General features: G+C 57.4%; 1 protein-coding gene across 2 annotated transcripts; it reads right to left on the bottom strand.

Annotated features, from left to right (window-relative positions):
- Positions 1–473: 473 nt before the first annotated feature.
- INSYN1 (inhibitory synaptic factor 1) lies at positions 474–12,216 on the bottom strand. 2 transcript variants are annotated; one of them, XM_027067738.2, is made up of 3 exons: positions 11,652–12,216; positions 10,505–11,228; positions 474–1,308 (listed from the first exon to the last, which is right to left on the bottom strand). In XM_027067738.2, exons 2-3 carry the CDS (start codon positions 10,658–10,660, stop codon positions 586–588), a joined length of 879 nt encoding a protein of 292 aa, XP_026923539.1. In that variant the 5' UTR covers positions 10,661–11,228; positions 11,652–12,216; the 3' UTR covers positions 474–585. The 2 variants fall into 2 exon arrangements, with proteins under 2 accessions (XP_026923539.1, XP_053079719.1); XM_053223744.1 differs by lacking the exon at positions 11,652–12,216 and having other exon boundaries at positions 474–1,138; positions 1,234–1,308; positions 10,505–10,569.
- Positions 12,217–16,152: the final 3,936 nt, after the last annotated feature.

The raw sequence follows: 16,152 nt of genomic DNA, 5'->3' as shown, positions 1-16,152 counted from the left end.
CTTGCTCCTTCTCTGTGTCCTGGGGAACCCTGAGATGGAAGGGGAGTGGGGTAGGGTTGTGTATTTCCCCAGGTAAGTCTGCCTTTGGGAAGGAGAGGCACAAGCCTCGGAGTGGAAAGTATGGGGGGAGGTGTGTGTGTGGAGTGATGCCACCCCGAGGCCCTCCATCCTGCAGTCAGACCTACGGTTAGCCCTTGGCCTTGGACACTGCTCCTTGTGAGCCTGCCACCTGTCGATGGATCCCCTCTGGGACAGGGCCCAGGCCAGCAGCCAGACTCCACCACCGTGCTCGGGGGCCTGGAAGAGGAGTCCCACCTAATTTACATGCTTTTGGACGCCCCTTTCGGGAGCCCTGCAATGAGAAGGAAGGGAGGGTGGTTCCGGCCGCACCTCCTGGGACCTAGATGGTGAGTAGGCATCTTTGTGTCTAAGATGAGCTCCGTGAAAGCTCTGGGGCCTTCGGGGTTGGATCCTTAGCATTTTAAAATTTTATTATGACTGCGTTTGTTTAAATATATATATATGTATATATATATATATTTATAGCTCTATGTGCCCACTGCCCCCCAGCCCCCTCCCCAGCCCCTAGTTTTTCCCCTTGGCTTTCTGTCTGGCAGCCGTGTAGGGCAGCAACGTCTGCGTGCTTTTGTCTGACACTGTTTGGGTGCTGCTGTTCCTTGTGACCCTTCGGGTCTGCTCAGGGGCCAAGGTGGGGCCTGAGCGGCGGCTGGTCACTGGAGAGCGTCTTGGCTTGTAGGGAGCCGGGGAGGGCTTGAGGGGGCCCACGTGGGCCTCTGTACGGGGAGGCTCTGGGGACAGGCCCACCTCCTCCTCTGCCACCTCCTCCTCACCGTCCCCTTCCTCATCGTCACAGCACAGAGCGTGGTAGAGTACTTTGTCGCTGAACCGCACCCTCTCCCGTGTGCCTGGGGTCCGCTGGGGCAGCTGGCCCTTTGTGGGGCCAGCACTGAAGGCCTCCTCACTGGAGGAGTCCGGGGTCTCCACTCGTGGCCCATTGGGGATGGGCACGCCACCATTCATGAGCCGGTAGTCGGGGCCAGCCCCTGGCCGGGTCGACTCTGGGCCGTCCACGGAGTCCGAGGGGGTAGATACATCCAGGAAGGAGCAGAACTCCCAGCTGTCCGAAAGGATGTCAGCTGTCATGAAGTCTAGGTGACCCAGGTCGAAGGGGCCGCCCACGCCCGCCTTGTCACTACTGGAGGTGCTGCTCACAGTGGCCGTGGTCCAGTCGTCTGGCTCCAGTTCAAAGTCGAAGTCTGAGGTTAGCTTATCGATCTGGCTCACCACCTGGCCACGGAAGGAGAGACGAGTGAGGGGGGCCTAGCATCACGCGGGTGTGAGCGTGCCCCTGTCCCACCCTGCTAGATGCCTGGCTGATGACCCCAGAGGATGGTGACTGGGCTTGAGGTCACAGGTTCGTTTGCCCCAGTGAGGGCCCACGTTGGACGAGGGTGAGGAGAGCCTGTCTGGGCCATTCTCCTATTTTCTAGTCCTCAGTCCCTCCTTCCAGACCCACACCCCATCCACGCACACACCCCTCTGCCCCCCAAGCCAGCTGCTGTTCTGGTGCTCAGAGTTCCATCTTCCTTTGATTGAGAGGTGGCCATTTACAGAAGCTGACACTCCAGCCAGGCCACACGGTGGAGAGATGAGCAGACCACATGATGGATGAGTTGGAGAGGAAATGATACGGGGTGACCACGAGGAAGACTCTGCCCAGGTTTTCCAAAGTATCCTGGACCAGCCTGTGCCGCTGGTCAGTGACTGTCCCCCATGAGTCTCCATCACCGTACCCCCACGTACCCCAGAACCTCCTCCTTCCTTCCCTTTCTTGCCCCCTGATGAGTGGAGATCAACCTTGGCTCATTGGGGAAGGAATAAGAAAACCCTTCATCCTGGGTCCAGGGCCGCTCATCACATGCACTCAGGGGGTGGGGGGCAGCTCGGTCACAGAGACCACTGACCCCACCCATCCCACATGAAGCAGCACCCTGCCTCTATAGAGGTGCCCTGCCTCAGGACTCCTCGCCTAGACCCTGTCAGTGCAGAAATCAGGGATGAAGACAGTGAAGGGGGAAAAGGGAGACCCCATCAGAGAGGGTCCAGAATGGGCAGAGTAAGGGAAGGGGGAAACAATTCAGACCAAAAACAAAAACAGCAAAACAACAAAAATAGCAAAGCAGAGGGACCAAGAGACCCAAGGACAAAACATACACAGTGCATCCCCAAGCTCCCGGTGCCTCTCTGGTGTTCTTTCCCTGGGGTCAGAGCAGTGAGGTAATGAATTAACTAAGGAAGCCCCTAGTCCAACAAACGTGTATGAGGATGACGGCTGTCCAGTGATGTGCCAGGTGTCTGGTGAGGGGTGGGGGTGGGGGATGCCCCCAAATGCAAGACAAAAGCAAGGGCATAAACAGTGGGCCAGGAGGTGTATGGGTCAGTGAGAAGTTTACTTGCTTAGGAGTCAGAGGGTCCTACGTGGGTGACCTGAGCAGTCATTTTCCCTCTGAGGTCTCAGTTTCTTGATCTGTAAATGGGGAGGTTGGGTGAATGCTTTATTTCCAAGGTTCCTTCCATCTCTGAGATTCTACGACTCTGGGTTTATAGGGATGACTGAGAAGCTGTTTTGGGGTGTCCATGCCTAGGGGTACCCACTCCCCATGGCCCCAGACCCCAGGGGTGGTGGGATCATTTGGCTGGAGCCTACCGAACTGGGGGAGTCAAGACACTTGGGTTCTAGATTCAGCTTAGACATTGCTCTGTGTGTCTTTGGGTAAGTCACACAACCTCTCTGGATCTCAAACCTCATTTGCCACCATTTGACTACAATGACTCCAGTGCTGCCATCCTCACCAGGGCCCTCATTGAGGAACGGTGAGAAGGGCAGTAAAGGGACTCTGTGGGGCACTGGTGATAAAAACGACATCATCTCCCATCTCTGAGCACCAACTAAGCGTTAGGCTTTCCACCCATGAGATCATCACCTCCTGAGCTTCTAGAAATTGCACCCGAGGCACCAGTAACAGGGGGGGAGCCGAGATTCCCACCCTCTCCGCCGCTCCCCTGCAAGACTGCTCACCACCATGAGGTGCTACTGTGATGTCTGGGCTTGGACAAGAAATGTGGAGAGGGCCCCACCCTCCAATCCGGCAATCCCTTCTTGTGTCCCCCACCCCCGAGTGACTCCCCCTACCTCAGAGAAGCTCATCTTCCCCAGAAGCCCCTGTTCAACCCAAGCCCCACCTGAGGGGTGGGAGTCCTGGCCCAGACCAGGGGCTCTCAAACCGGAGTGGGTTGATGCACACCAGTTTCTGATTCAGTAGGACCCGGGTGGGGTTTGAGAAGGTGCACATCCAACACGCTTCTGGGTGCTGCTGATCCAGGGGCATACTTTGAGAACCACTGGACTAGGGGTCTGGGGATTTAAGCTGGTAAAGACATAGCACCTCGGAGCATTGCCAGTCTCAGGGGAGGCCCTGAGTGTCTGGGAACAAATTAGGCTCTCCTGATCAAGTTCAGCCTGAGCCTTCTGCTGTGGAAGCATGGGGACACAGCTAATAGAAATGTCATTAAATGACTGGGTGTGACCACACAGGGTTGGCTGAGGCCAGGCCAAGCCCAGAAGCTGGGCTCCTAATGCCCGTGAGGAAGACCCAGGGTGCACAGGGCAGGGGCCCTAAAGCTGTCAGGCTTGGATATACTCCTTCCCACCCAAGAACTTCTGGCTGGCCACCTGCTCAGGCAGCCTTCACATTCAGGCCCTTCCCCTTCTCCATTAGAACGCCCTTCTCTGGTTCCATCCTGGGGTGTGGAGGGACAGGACAGAGGGAGGCTTGGGTTCAAATCCCAAGTCGGCCACATCTTGGCTAAGGAACTTGAAGCAGGTGATTTTCTCTCCCCATGTCTGTTTCCTCCTCTACAAAAATGGGACAGACAATCCTCTCCTCACCAAGGTGATGGGGGTTTAATAGAACGTGATTTAAACTGTAGAATCAGCACAGCCAAGCACTTACGAACCTGGACTCTGGAGACAGACGTAGCTAGGTGCAACCCAGGCCTCACTACCGAGTGGCTGTGTGACCTTGGCCAAATGACCTGGTGTCTCTGTGCCTGTGTCGTCATAAAAGGGAATTCTAGTAGTACCTACTTGACAGGGCTGTTGGGAGTAGTTAATGACATGATTCCCAGAAAGCAGGTAGAACAACAAAGACTATCAATCTCCACTGTGCACCAGTGGGTGAAAAGGTAGAACCAGGCCCCTGGCACCAGGCCCAAGAGCTGATGGGAGTCATTTCTTCACCCACAGAATGGCATTCTGATGGGGACATTTCCAATGCTTGTGGCAGAATAATGGGACCTATTGGGTATTCCAAACCCCAGCACATGGGTGGCACCTATGTTCCCTGCTCTGTCTCTGGACAGAGCAGGAGCAGAAGAGGGTCTAGATGCCAAACGGTAATGAAACTCAAAGCCAAAGCTGGCCCAGACCACTAGGGACAGGCACACCCACTTGATGAATGACATGAGTGAGGACCAGAAAGAGGAATGATGTGCCAAGGGTACCCACCCTGTATGCAGGGCCTGGGTCAGTCCACAAACCCCACCACCTGTCCCTATACCTCATTTTGTGGGGCCAGTGGGGCAGGCAGAGGACAGGCAGGCCCCATGTTACCTGCCCCTCTGCTTCGGATGCCTTGAAATCTGTGATTTCTCTCTGAGATTTAATAATCATTTTGCCTACATGTAATTTAGGATTGTCTTGGAGGACAGGGAAATAATTATATATACAGAAGGAAAGAGATGGGGAGAGAGCAAACGGAGAGAGAAATGACAGCATAAGAATCACAGAATCCTAGAGCCTCAAAGCCAGAGGACTGGAGTCACTGTCGGCTTCACCCCTCTCACTGTGCTTGCTGAGGGGGAGACTGAGGGCCACAAACTGGAAGGAGCAGAGCTGAGACCACAAGTCAGGAGTCCTGACTGCTGGGTCTGGCACCTTAAGAATAAGAATTAGCTGATCTAGAGCGGCAAGAAGGAACACTAGAAAGGCAGGGCTGAGTGCCGTGATAGATCGGCTGGGGGTTCCAGGCCCCGTCCCAAGGGCACCCCCAACCTCTGTCCTGCTCATAGCCTCAGCAACCTCACCTGAACAGTCGCACCCATCTGCTGGCAGCTTCCTGCCCAGCTCCTGCTGCGCGCTGCATTCAGGGCATCTCAGAATCAGCTAACAGGACCACGTCACCCCTCTGCTTCCAGCACCGCCCTGCTCCCCAAACCCCCGAGTGTCTCAAACACAAACCCCACAACTCTGGCCACAGGGACTTTTCTCTCCAGCAGGCAGCCACCGCCCTGCCAGGCGAGCCTCCCCAGCTCTACCCACTCCACTGAGCCCACTTTGGCCTCTGGGCCTCACCTGGAATGCTCCCTCTTTTTCTATTCACCCCATCTCACTTCCATCAGGAGTTTTCCCTGATCCTCCGTGGGGAACAGGTTCCCTAGGATAGGCTCTCAAGGCACTCTGCACCTTTCCTTAAAATATTTTCCAATATTTATCACTGCTGCAATTGCATATACATGTATGTTACAGGATTGATGTCTTCCCACTAGACAGTAAGCCCCATGAAGGGTGGGACTGGGAGCATCTTGCCTGCCATGGCACCCCTAGCTTGGCACAGGGGTTGGCACACTCCTCACAAATACAGCCATGGGATGAGTGGATGAGTTGAGACAGGAGGCTGATAAAAACTGTTGGGGCTGCTTTTCTGAGAAGGAGTTGCATGGTCCTATGTTGCCCGCCCCAGCCCTCTCTCCAGCCCCGGCTGAGCCCTCTCTCCAAGGAAAGCACATCTGTGTTCCTTAAGGCCCCAGAGCCAGGACCGAGGACCCAGGAGTCCCAGAACCAGCATCTCCCTCACTCTGGCCCCTTCCCCTCACTCAACAAGCTGCTACCTCCTCCCCTCCCACCCAGCTCCCCAGGCAGCTGGTTACATAACTGGGGATCTGCATTATTTATGACCACTGATTATTTTTTAATTCTGTGATTATGTTATTTATTGTCTTCGCGGGGGGGGGGTGCTGTGGAGTGGGGGGTGGGGAGAGTTGACTGTGATTCATGACTCTCATCCTGCAATTTGGCCTAATTGGCCAGGGAGCTTTGTGAATCTGTCCAAAGGAGGAGAACGCAAAGGGAAAGAGGGAGGAAAGGAAGGTGAGGGAAAAAAAAAATAGGAAGAAAAAAATCCGCACAATTCTTGCTGAGCTGCGGGTGATGGCGCTGACCCACTTTGGCACAGCTCCGTGGTCCCCAGTCTCTCCTGCCCCAGCTGCTTCTTGGCTGGGCCACATTCATCTCATGAAAGCCCTTGGCTTTCCATGCCACGTCGTACGCAGCACCTTGCTGATGGGACTGCACGGTTGCCACTGGGCCTGTTCCCCATGCAAATCAGGTGAGGGGACCCTCCGCTGCCACGCCAGGTGGGCCACTGTGCTCCTAAGTTAGGTCCCACCCAAGAGTCAGTGACGACATGACAGTCACCAGCAGTGAACTCGAGGATCACTTTTGAGCCCCCATGCTGAGTGACATCGTGGGGAGGAGGGGGAGGAGGAGGCCAAGTACCTGGTTAAGATACGCTCACCATCTAAGGGGCCAAGGATGAGGGCCCTTCCCCCTGCCCTTGGGGTCCCCCAGCTGGTGAGGAACAGGGAGCCCAATGGGGAGGCAGATTCCCACCCAGAAACACAAGCAGGAGCTTCCTGGAGACGGTGGGGGATTCTCACTGAGGATTAATCTGAATTTCATACCAAGGCCTTTAAGGCTCTATGTGATCTAGCTCCCGGCTCTCTCTTTGACCTTTCCTCCTGCTTTTCTCCTCCTTGTTCACTCCACTCCAGCCGCCCTGGCTTCCTTGCTGATTCCCAACATGCCGAGCTCACTTCCACACTTCCTTCTCAGGACCTTTGCACTGGCTGCTCCCATTGCCCGGAAGGCTCTTCTCCCAGATACCCATTCGTCTTGTACCTTCCTCCCCTTTGGGTCTCCGTTCAAAAGGCATCTTATTGGAGACCCCTTCCCCCCCCCATTACCATCGCTCTCTACCTCTTTCCATGTTGGAAGAGGGCGACACTGCCGTACGGCCAAAGATACTGAAGGGTGCCAGCCAGGAGGCCAGGGTCCTGGCTCTGACCACTCTGATCATGGCTAAGAAGCTGATGTGACTCCAAAAGAACGAGGCCATCCATGGAGTAAGAAGCCGGCCGGTGCAAGAATATCTCCTTAATAATCTCTAAAAGATGTGGAGCTAGTTTGGTGTCCCTCACGGTGCATGTAATTTATACATGGTATCACATTTAATTCTTACAACAACTCTGGGGAAGGTGGGCAGGCATAAGATTCAGTATCCCCATTTGCCAGAAAACAGAAGCCCAGAAAGGTGAAGTAACTTTCCAAAGCTCACACAGCTAGGAAGGGGGTGGAGCTTAGATTTGAACCCGAGACGTCTGGCTGTAGAGCCCATGCTCTTGGCCTTAAGGCTGTGCTGCATCTCTAAGTTGAGATTCACAGAAATTTAAGGAGTTTGGAGAGCCTGCTGGGATTGGCCTGGCGTCCTGGAGTACTGGGGAGCCTAGGAGGGATGAGGGCTAATTAATGATTGACAGTCACATCCCTCTGGAACACAACTTCAGCTTTCAACGCACGTTTACGTTCTTCACCTTACTTAGTCCATGAGGGTACTTTCCTCACCCATGGGAAAGAACTTGCTCCCTATCACCTGGGGAGCCAGTGACAGAGCTGCAGCAGGGGTTTGGGAGGGTGAGGGAGGTATGGGAGAGGGAACTCCAAAACCTTTAGGGGTGTGAGTGTTAGCTCCCCCCCCCCCACGTTGCCACGTGCCAAGCCTCCGATAAACCCTTGCAAGACCACTCTGAGATGTGAATGATCAGCATCCCCATTTCAGAGATGAGTAGACTGAGGCTCAGGGGCCTCAGGAGGAAGTGCTTTAGGGTCTCCCATCTCTCTCTGTGAGTTTCAGGCTTTGTGCTCAAGAGGATGAGGAGGGTTTGCCTTGATCAGTGGTATGTGCTCTCCTGATGACAACCCAGCTGATGAGCGCTGACCCGGTGGTATCTGGGGAAGGGGGTATAATGAGGGAAGAAGTGCCTGCCACCCTCTAGACCTTGGGTCTACCCATGCCCCTGATGGAAAAACGCCACACAAAGGGACTGAGAAGAGCCAGGTAGATCCAGTTTTATAAGCTCCCTTTCAGGATCAAGAGCCAAGATTGCAGGTTCTAGGGAAGAGAGGGCTGCAACCCTTTACCCCAAACTAATGCCTGGCACCCCCACCGGGTAACCCCATTCTTGATAAACCCCATCCCGCAGGAAGTCAGTTATGGTGTCTCCTCTTCTGCCTGGGCCTCCCAGAGCCTTACCTGCTTTCCCCAACACTTGTTTCTGCCCATCTCCCCATGTCCAGACCCTGCCTGGGCGATCGGGGAGCTCTGAGGCCTGCCCCCCTCCCAGCTGGGTGCCATTGGCAGCGGGCAGGCTGTGGCATACGGGGTAGACGCTGGTTGCTGTAGCAACCTGCCAAAGTCTTGGGTGGAGGCACATGGCCTACAGGGTATGTAGGGGGAGGGAACTCATCTCTCTCTGTCCTGGCTCAGGCCTCTGGGCTGCACGGCCTGTGACCCTGAAGCTCTGCTGTGCAGGACATGGGGCTGGGTCTATATATGCTGAGAAGGGAGAGAGGGAACATCTAACAGATCTGCAAATAAATCCTAGTGCTTCTGATCTCCCTGCCTCATCCTCGAAAGGGCATCCCCTCAGAGCATCACAGCGCGAGCAGAAGGTGTCATCTCTAGAAGGCCCCTGTCAAAATGCAAAAAGGTCACCCACTAGTCCCCCTGCTCCAGCCTCAGAATAGGCCACGGGAACCTGAGTTCTGGGCTTAGTTCTGCCACTAGTAGGCTCTGTGACTTTGGATAAGCCCCCAGCCCTCTCTGGGCCTCAGTTTCTTCAAACAGAAAATGGACAGGGCTGGTATGGGTGCTCTGTGAGATGTCTTTAAGCTCTGGGTGACTATGCTTGGGGAGACAGGAGAGGCAGATCTCAGAAGATGCTCAGTTGAGAGTAGGCTCCGGGCCATAGGACTTAGAGTCCATCCTGGCTCTTTTCTGGGTGGGCCTACTGGGGCACAGGTCCCATGCCCCTGCCCAAGACTGAGACTCTGGATGGTTCCCATGGCCCTGACGGACCCACAGGAGCATCTGGAAAAGATGGGGTAGAGAGGGATGAAGGGGAATTGTAGTCCTTTGGACCAACGAGTTTGGGGGTTGCTCAGGGGCATCTGGTCTTCAACCACAACGCTGATTCTGGGCTGAGGGGACTGCCCTGCCTCACCTCAGTTCTTGTTCCAGCCTCTCCACAACCCCTCTGCTTGGGACACAGCTCCCTTCAAACATGCCCTGCTCCTTGGCTCTCCAGGCCGGAGTGGGTACCCACCATCACCCCCCTCTCCTCAATCCTCCAGGAGCCTCCCTGCACAGCTGGCTGCAGAAAGAATGAACCCATAACTCCCATTCAATCACTCTCTCTGCTGTCTCTGCAGGGGCCCTGGTTACAGGGAGTTGAAATTTGCCTAAAGCCCACCTGGCCGGCTTAATGGCACCCAGTGGGCAAATTCAGGCCAGCGGCCCAGAACGCTGGTCATGCATTTTGGGCTCGAACACAGCCCAAGGGGCAGGGCTGAGGATGTGTGTACCTCATTACCCCACCGATGTGGGAAGCAGTAATTAAACCGGGCTCCACTTAGACAGAGAGGGACACACATCCCGGGATCTCTCAGTGACTTTTCAGCCTTGGCAAAAACGTTCACAACTGTAGACGGGGATGCATGCCTCTAGACGAGACTCCTGCCCCTGCCAAGGTACCCAGGAACTCTGGTACCCACTAGTGGCCCCCCAGACACATTCCCACCTCAGGGCAGGGCAGGCCTAGCTGGCTTTAACTTTTTCCCGGATCAAGGGTTCTGAGTATCTGTGTGATTTCTGGAGAATGCTCAGAGCTTCTCAGTAGGGCCAGCAACACTCTCTCAGAGCCACCTTCTGAGTAGGTCAGAGTCTGCGAGGCAGATGGTGGGGTCAAAAGCCAGCTTGGGCCCCAGAAGAGTGTCTCCCACTAAGAGGCTATGGTAGGATTTAGTCTATATTTGTCACCTTGGCAGCCCGGAGGGCTAACCATAGGCCACGGGCCCACAACACGCTGCCCAAGTCAACTCTGCAACACTGAGGCCCCTCCAGTCCTGGAGTACGGTGAGATTTCTAGCAAAGCAGATTTGGCGAAAGAAGAAGGAAAAGGAAGTCCCCAGCAAAGTGACACAGGTGCACACAGCTGTGAGTACACATACACACTTAAACACGGATGAGCATGTTTTGGTGCCAGGCCCAGGAAAACTGGCCTGGGGTCTGGCCGGCCCCTCACTCACCTCCCTTAGCTCCTTGGCCACCTCCTTGAGCTCCTGCAGGATGCCCTCAAGCTGCCCGATGACCATCTTCATTCGCTGTCGAATCCGCTCCCGCTGGCCACCACTGCTGGGGTCGTCACTGGGCTGCCCGAGGTCCGGGGTGCCCCGAATGTTCATCCTTTACCACGTGGCTGCGGGCCTGCCCATACTCCCCCCAGCCGGGCACACGCTGCGTCTGCCTCCACGGAGCCCCCCTCGGCCAGGCAGAGCTCCACATCTTAACGGCCCCCCAGCCCACCCTGGCCCTGGGTGGCCCTCACCCAGCCCCTGCCCCCTGCCACCCCGCCTCCTCTGCCTCTGGGTGGGGAATGGGACACCCAGAGGAAGACAGAGTCTGACAGAGGGGGTCAAGGTGAGGACACAGGAGAGCAGGGGGAGGGGCCTCGGGTCTCAGGAGTGGCCTCCAGGACTTGAAGTGCCTGAACGTGTGCTGAGCTGATCTCTGGCTGAGCCTGGACACAGAGGCAGGGGGATGACTCTGCAGGGACTAAGGGTAGGAGATGCCCTTGGGATGGGGGAAGGCAGCAGTCATCCCTCACAACTCCTAGGCAGTTGCAAAGCCAGAGGTCTCCTGAGGCAACTGACACCTGCAGAGGGACGGTGGCTGGGGTCTTCCAGATGTGGAGGGGGCTCCAGATGTGGGCAGCTCTGAAAAGGGAGCTGGTCGGAGGAGAAGGGCAGCCCCCTGCAGAGAGAGCAAGCCTGGCGTCAGCTCTCCCAGGCTGCAGCACCAGCCGGCAATGCCGCTGCCTCCCTCCTCTCGCCAGCCTGCACCCTTCGTCGCTGGGGAATTTTTTTCTTTGTGGGGAGGGGTGGTGGAGGCAGATGGTCTACAGCATAGCCCCTCCTCTAGAAGGAAAAGGAGCCCCTGCTTTGGAGGCAGAAGTCCTCAGCCTGCGACGGGGCACCCTGCCCCAGCTCCCCCCGCTCCCCCGTGCCTCCACTCCCCCCCCCCCCCCAGCCAGGCCTGGTCCCGCTGGTTTGCCAGAGGGCCTCTCCAGTCCTTCTGTCCTCCCTCCCAGTGCCCCCAGGTGCCCTCACTCGCAGCGGACCCTCCCTTCCCCAGCCCCGCCTTCCCTCAGAACCCCAGCTCCGCTCCCGGACTCACCAAGGGTGGGAGCACCGGCCTTCCTTCCGAGCAGCGTCGGGGGCCAAGCCCTAGGAGGAGGTTGGGGGGCCCCCCCAAAGGCTCCCTAGGGCGGGCTTCTCTCTCTGGACCCTTCGGCCCCTGGCCTCAGGGAGGTCCTCAGAGCCGCCACGGGAGACATCTGGACGGTGGGAGGGGGCGGGGCCTCCGAGCTCCAAGGAAGGGGGCAGGAAAAATCTCCCCCAACCCCCGCCGGGCTCCGGGTCGGGACCGAGCGAGGGTCCGGTGGGCTTGGGGCTCCGAGGCCACAGGTGACCCGGGCGCAGGGCGACCAAGGCGACGCCGGGCCGGTCCCAGCGCGTGAGCCAAAGTCGGAGGGATCGGAGGGCGCCGGGATCCCCTCAGCCCACGCCCGGCATCCCCCGGGCTCTGCACAGTCCGGGATTCGCTCTGTCCAGTCCAGATCGGCCGGCTCCGGGCTCCGCCGAGGTCTGCCTGCCCTGCCCCGGAGTGAGCGGGCACCGCCGGGCGCCCGGGGCGCGCTCAGCCGGGACCCAGAAGGTCCGCGCTCCGGCACCCGCGGCGCCCGGAGCGGCCGCAAAGGTCCGCTCCGCCCGGCCCGGCCCGGCCCGGCCGCCCGCCCGCCGGGGGCGAGAACGCTCCCACCGCTCTGTCCGCGGTCGGAAAGGTCCGGAAGCCGCCGGGCCCCGGGGGGAGGGGGGAGGGGCGGTGGCGGCCGCGGGGACCCGGTCCCCGCCGGGCCCGGCCGAGAGCGCGCGAGGCAGGGGGCCCGGCCCGGCTGGGTTCGGCGGCCCGGGCGCGGGCGGGAGCGGCGCCGGGCGGAGCAGAGGAGGCGAGGAGAGCGAGAGGAGGAGGCGAGGCGCCGGCGAGGGAGGGGAGGGGAGGGGGCGCGCGGCGGGCCCGGCCGGGCCGGGGCGCTCGGGGCTCGCAGCCTCCGCTCGGCTCCCGCCGCCCCCCGCCCGCTGCCACTCGGCTCGCCTGCCTGCCGGTGGGGCAGACGGGCGCGGGGTCGGGGCTGGGCCTCCCTCCGCTGCCTCGCCCTGCCCTGCCCCGCCGGGCTCCGCGGGGCCTGGGCCCGCTCCCCGAGCGCCGCCGCCGCCGCGCCGCCCGCGCCCCGGCCGCCCCCGGCCCGCCCCGCCGCCCCCCGCCGGACTGGCCGCCCGGGCGGGCGCTGGCTCCCTCAAAGGCCGCCCGGCTCGCTCGGCTCCGCTCGCTCGGCGCTGTCAGAGAAGGGGCCGGCCCTGCGCGCCGGGAGGGAGCTTTTAAAGCGACACACACGCCGCCCAGCGCCGAGCGCGCGAGCCGGGGGGTCTCAGCACCCGGGTGACCGCCGGGGTCCTGCGCTGTCCGGGCTGAGGCGGACTAGCCCGGCGGGACTGTGCCCGACCTCGGGGCGCGGAGGGGCAGCCGGCTGGGGACTTAGCTCTTCCCGCCTTTCCAGGCAACCCTGTTGCCCCTTCCCCCACTGCGGTGCACCCCAAGCGTCTCTTTTGGCTAAAGTTTCCCGCATCCAGACCCTCCCCTTTCTCCTTATCATATCTCAGCCTGCCCCAGAGCTTGCGTTGAGGCAGATTAATTCAGAAAATAGAATACGGACAACCTTTACCGAGCGCCTACTGTGTGCCAAGCTCTGGGCTAGGCACAGTTGGGAGCTGGAGGCTCCGGTGCCCGGGTAGGCGTTAGACACTGATCATTTCTTCGGTTACTCATCCATTTACTCAACATTTATTCAGCGCTTTCTGGGTGCCAGCCCCCATGCTAGACTCTGGGGTCTCAGGAAGGAAAGGCAGCATTTTAGGAAGCTCACAGCTCCTGGGGGCAGTGGGGGCACTCCTGAGTAAGCTGAGAGGTGGTAAATGCAGGACAAATGCAAGTTCTAGAAGAAACGGTAAAGGAGTGGGGAGGGCGGGGAGCAACCCAGGTCAGGGGCTGGCAGGCTCTTTAGGGAGGCAACCTCTGAGCTGCATGGGGAAGGAGAAGTAGGAGTTACCCCGGTGACTGTCAGTGTGGAGGAGGTAGGGATGAGCGCTCTGGCAGGGAGGAGGGTTAGAGCCGAGGCTCAGAGACAGAAGTGAAGAGAGGGGGGGGGGTTGACACCCTGGGCCCTTTAGCGATGACCTGTTTGACAGCTCTGTGGACAGTGGATTAGAGGAAGACCAGATCCTGGAGAGACTTGGAAGCCACAGCTGGGCGCTTGGATTTTCTCCTGGGGCAGAGGGGAGGGTGATATCAGGGAGGAACCTGGTCCTGCTTGCCTTCTCAGGAGACCGACTGTGGCATTGTGGATGGGGGAGCTGAGGGCTAGGCCACAGGGAGGGGACCAGTTAGGAGGCTGTTGCATGAATCCAGCCGAGAGAGGAGGGGCCCGAGCGGGAGCAGAGACGGAGAGGAGGGGATGCTTTGAAAAAAAATTTAGGAGACTAGAACAGGGCTTAGAGACTGGCTGGACTTTGAGAGGGAGGGAGTCCACGATGCCTCTTACAGCTTATGGCTTATAGCTGGGGAGACCGGGTAGATGCTTGTGCTGCCAGTTTTGTCGGAGAACAGAGAGGAAGAACGCATCTGGGGTGAAGATGAAAAGTCCAGTTTGGGACAGGTGGAGACATCCTGAAGACAGTTGAGTATATGGATCTATGTCTGGCCTTGAGGGTTGTTTTTTTGTTTCACTGAATCATTATTTGAGGGGATGAGATCAAGCAGGAAGATTGTGTAGACTAGTACTAAAAGCAGTAGGTCCAGGCTGGAGCTTTGGGAAAGAGTCCCTGGAGCAGGGACAGTCAGGGAGGTAGGAGGAGAACGAGAGTAGGGTGTCGTGCAGGCCTGGGAGGGCAGGGTTTGGAGGAAGGCATGGTCGGCCATGTCACAGGCTGTGGAGAGCTGCCGGGAGGGAAGGAATGGAAAGTACCCACTGGCCTTGGGACTTAGGAGGCCACTGGTGATGTGGCAGGGGAAGGTTTTGGGGGTGGGGAGGGAGGAGATGGAAGGTGGAGCCATATTGTTGGGCATTGGGTGCTGACTGGTTTAGTGAGGAATAGAAGTGAGTCTAGGTGACACTGACAAAAGTTCAGATGACAGGGAAGTAGAGATCTTGAGCTAGAGGTGGAGGAATGATCAAGAGAGGTGGGGCTGGATGGTTGTTTTGAGGCTGGCCCAACAGGGAGACTGAATTCCAGGGACAGCGAAGTGTTATGGGTACCAATGGTTTCACTTGTTCTCCAAGCTCTCTCAGAGGTGTGTGCACAGGGGTCTTCTGCAAGACCCTGGGTCTTCCAGAAGCGGTGAGGGTGGGAGTCCAGCTGCCTGGGGCGGGGGAGATATTCTCCTGGGGACATGGGGAAACGAGAGGCCCCGGCAATTATCACTTAAAAAATTGTGGTAAAATACACATGAAATTTACTATCTTAGCCATGTTTAAGCGTGCAGTTCAGTGACACTAAGTGCATTCACATTGTCGTGCAATGACCACCACCATCCATCTGCAGAACTCTTTTCATCTTGAAAACCTGAAACTCTGAATGCAGTAAACGATAAGTACCATTCTATTTTCTGTGCTTACGAATGTGACCGCTCTAGGTACCTCCTAGAACTGGAATCATATAGTCCCACCGACCATTTGCACAGAAGCTATGATGCTAAGACTAGCCAAGATCAAAAATGGGCTGAGCCTGAGGAAAGAGAACAAGTTTCTCTAGCCTGAGGTCCATGGAACCATCTGCCCATGTCCGGAATGGGGGAGATGTGTTTGAACTGTCAGTGTTAGGAGACAGAGAGCTTGGTTTCAGAGGGTAAGATGTGACTGCTTAATACCTAATTGATCTTGGGTCTCATTAATAGAAGTGAGTTGTGTAGAAAAAGGGAGGTGACATTTCTTCTGTCACCTGTGGGGATCAAATATCTAGGACCCCAGTCCACTGGGTGGATCCCTAGGAGGACAGCCAGGATGGAGGAGAGGAGGGGACTGGTGTAAATGTCCTGTGAAGAAGGGGTGGGCTGGTCAGAGCAGGCTTAAGAAGAGAATTCTCAGAAGATTATAAATCTGATTATAAATCTCCAAAGGGCTGTCACGGGTGAGAGGGAATAACTAGGTTCTGGGAGGTGCTCGGGCTTGCCTTCCTTAGAGTTTGGAGATTAACTCATTCTCTCTTCCCCTCAACCTCCCTGGCTGCCTACCCAGATGTCCCAGCCTTCAGATTTCTGCTTAGATCCATATTCCATCCCCCTGCCATCTCCAGACAGCCTTCCCTAGTCCTTAGTTGGCAGAGAAAAACAGAAGCACTCTTTTGGCCCCTAACCAAATGTTTCCCAGGATGTTCATTTAATGTGCTGGCTGTGTGACCTTGGGCAAGTCACTTAACCTCTCTGAGCGAGGATAAGGAGCCCATAAACATTTTTATTTTTCCCTATATTGGCTGCCTTGCCAAAAAGGAAAAAAAAAAGTTGTCTTCTAATGTCTCTTTGACTCAGAAAAATAGGGATGATAATGGTACCTACTTTCCAGGGT

Source organism: Acinonyx jubatus, chromosome B3 (genome assembly GCF_027475565.1).
Source record: "Acinonyx jubatus isolate Ajub_Pintada_27869175 chromosome B3, VMU_Ajub_asm_v1.0, whole genome shotgun sequence".
NCBI classification, from domain to species: Eukaryota; Metazoa; Chordata; class Mammalia; order Carnivora; family Felidae; genus Acinonyx; species Acinonyx jubatus.
The sequence above is the reverse complement of the archived record's forward strand: the minus strand, read 5'-3'. Positions and strand labels throughout refer to the sequence as shown.

Coding starts and splice junctions, on each gene's coding strand:
- INSYN1 (XM_027067738.2), bottom strand. CDS start 10,660: ATGAACATTCGGGGCACCCCGGACCTCGGGCAGCCCAGTGACGACCCC. Junction 1,309..10,504: donor TGGCCAAGGAGCTAAGGGAG/GTGAGTGAGGGG, acceptor TTCCGTGGCCAG/GTGGTGAGCCAGATCGATAA.